General features: G+C 39.0%; 2 protein-coding genes across 2 annotated transcripts in view; one reads left to right on the top strand and one right to left on the bottom strand.

The window, feature by feature from the left end:
* LOC124898638 (receptor-like protein 1) overlaps positions 1 to 986 on the top strand; it is a 6,299-nt gene extending 5,313 nt beyond the window's left edge. Inside the window, exon 2 of the mRNA XM_047412284.1 lies at positions 45 to 986. Coding sequence (XP_047268240.1) covers positions 45 to 986 — 942 coding nt within the window. The remainder of the gene's footprint in view (positions 1 to 44) is intronic.
* A 754-nt stretch (positions 987 to 1,740) lies between these two features.
* On the bottom strand, positions 1,741 to 2,169 carry LOC107871577 (receptor-like protein 56). The gene has a single exon (XM_047412283.1). The coding sequence runs from the start codon at positions 2,167 to 2,169 to the stop codon at positions 1,741 to 1,743; it is 429 nt and encodes a 142-aa protein (XP_047268239.1).
* Between the last annotated feature and the right edge of the window lie 145 nt (positions 2,170 to 2,314).

The raw sequence follows: 2,314 nt of genomic DNA, 5'->3' as shown, positions 1-2,314 counted from the left end.
AACACATTACAAGCCTTCGTTACCTTGACCTGAACGGGAATCAGTTCGAAGGATCTTTTCCAGCAGTGATTGAAAACTTCCAAGATTTGGAGATTCTGAACTTGGCAGGCAACAGATTTGAAGGGAAGATACCTAAGTTCATTGGTGATCTACGCAGCCTTCGTATCCTCGTGCTTGAATCAAACTCTTTCAATGAATCTATTCCTGAAGGGCTAATGAAGTTGGAAAATCTACAATATATTGGTTTGTCCAGGAACAATCTGTCCAGTCCCATTCCTGAGAATCTCGATGGTTTGAAAATGATGGCGAAAAGGCAAAATGAGGCAACCATCTTAGGTTATGTTTGCTCACTCAAGTTCACCGGTGCTCAGCTAGAAATAGTCACCAAAGGACAAACACATTGGCTTGAGTCAGTGTATTCCTACAACACTGGATTCGACCTCTCGAGCAATGCTCTTACAGGTAAAATCCCTGAAAAGATTGGCCTTTTGAGTGGAATACCATTTCTGAATCTCTCACGTAACAATCTTTCCGGAACGATCCCAAAGACTATCAGTGAAATGATCTCACTCGAGTCGTTGGATCTCAGTTACAACCATTTCACAGGTGAAGTTCCAGTGACATTGACATTGTTAGATTTTCTTCAACATCTCAACATGTCTTACAACAATTTGAGTGGAAAAATTCCAAGAAATCCACATTTTGACACTTTGTATCAAGATGGAACAACATATATTGGGAACAAATACTTATGTGGTGCTCCCGATGGGATGGATTGCAGCAACCGTACACCTTCTATCACCCAAAAAATAGAAGAAAAATATGATCAAGAAAATTTCCTGTTTGTTTTAGTTATATTCTTTGGCTACGTAACAGGAATTTCTGGATTGTTTTTGTTCTTATATTTGATGAAGGACGATTGGAGGAGCATGTACTGGAGGGCGATAGACAGAATCGTGTTAAAAATAGTGAAACATGTACCATGAACAGAAGTTGTAAACGATGTTGATTTCTCTGTTGTATACTTATCTGATACTGTAAGAAGAGGTTTGATCTATTTCTTTTGGGTTTCCCTGGTGTCCTGTATTTGTACTGGGGCTCGACTAAATCCGTATTGTCGGTAACTGTTTCTGTATAACATGTTTATGATATTAAGTTCTTGACGATTCTGGTTATAAGCGTTGTTGGTACACTAAGCATGAGCATGTAGTTTCACTTCATGATGCATATACTTTGGTGATGACGATGGTCTGTGGGTGAGTCCGGCTTGAGGGACAAACGTTAGCTTTGTGTCCGATACACTATGACAAAGACATCGGGTTTACTTCCAGTGTACCATAATGATAAGTTTTAAGGCTCGAGTTCATCTCACTATGAGGGTAAGACATTGTGTTTGTGTATTATCATGAATGAGTTCAATTGTATCTTACATCTCTTATTTATAATACATCACGTAATCGTAGTTAATACTTTCAAATTTAACTACTGCTTCCTTCTCGATATCTTGTTACTTCAGCTAATCAACCTTCTCGATGACTTCTCGTTCATAAAATTGTATCAATGCACATTAACGATATGATGATGATGAGAGAGACCAAGCATTTTGTGACGGTGAGACATGGGGTTTGAGTCCCAACTTTTTCTTGTTAAACGCCACCGTTATGAGTGTGCATTGTAATATGCATGGTGAACTTGGACTCAAAATACTGCTGTCAGTGCAGTATTTAGTATACGTACATATCATAGCTTACAGTTCACTATTTTTGACACAATTTTGTCTACCGCCCTCCAATGCCTGCTCCTCCAGTTGTCATCTGTCAAATATAACAGCAGAAATACACCAGATATTCCTGTTACAAAGCCCGAGAATATAACTAGAACAAAAAGGACATTTTCTTGATCGTATCTGTTCTCTGTTGCTTCATTGGTAGAGGGTCTGTAGTTGTTGCTGCAGTTCATCCCATCAGGAGTACCACACAAGTTTTTGTTCCCGACATATGCTGTTCCATCTTGATACAAAGTGTCAAACTGTGGATTGGTTGGAATCTGTCCGCTCAAATTGTTATAAGACAAGTTGAGATACGCGAGAAAATTCAAGTGTGTCAATGTCACTGGAATTTCACCTGTGAAATGGTTGTAACTGAGATCCAATGACTCAAGTGAAATCATCTCTCCAATAGTCTTTGGGATCAGCCCGAAAAGATTATTATGTGAGAAATTCAGGAACGGGATTCCATTTAAAAGGCCGATTTTCTCAGGGATTTTACCGGTAAGAGCATTACTTGAGGCATCAAATCCAGTGTTGTAGGAATAC

Source organism: Capsicum annuum, chromosome 5 (genome assembly GCF_002878395.1).
Source record: "Capsicum annuum cultivar UCD-10X-F1 chromosome 5, UCD10Xv1.1, whole genome shotgun sequence".
In the NCBI taxonomy this organism is placed as follows: Eukaryota; Viridiplantae; Streptophyta; class Magnoliopsida; order Solanales; family Solanaceae; genus Capsicum; species Capsicum annuum.
The sequence above is the reverse complement of the archived record's forward strand: the minus strand, read 5'-3'. Positions and strand labels throughout refer to the sequence as shown.

Bases quoted from the DNA above. Each gene is read 5' to 3' on its own strand.
- LOC107871577 (XM_047412283.1), bottom strand. From the start codon at position 2,169: ATGATTTCACTTGAGTCATTGGATCTCAGTTACAACCATTTCACAGGT.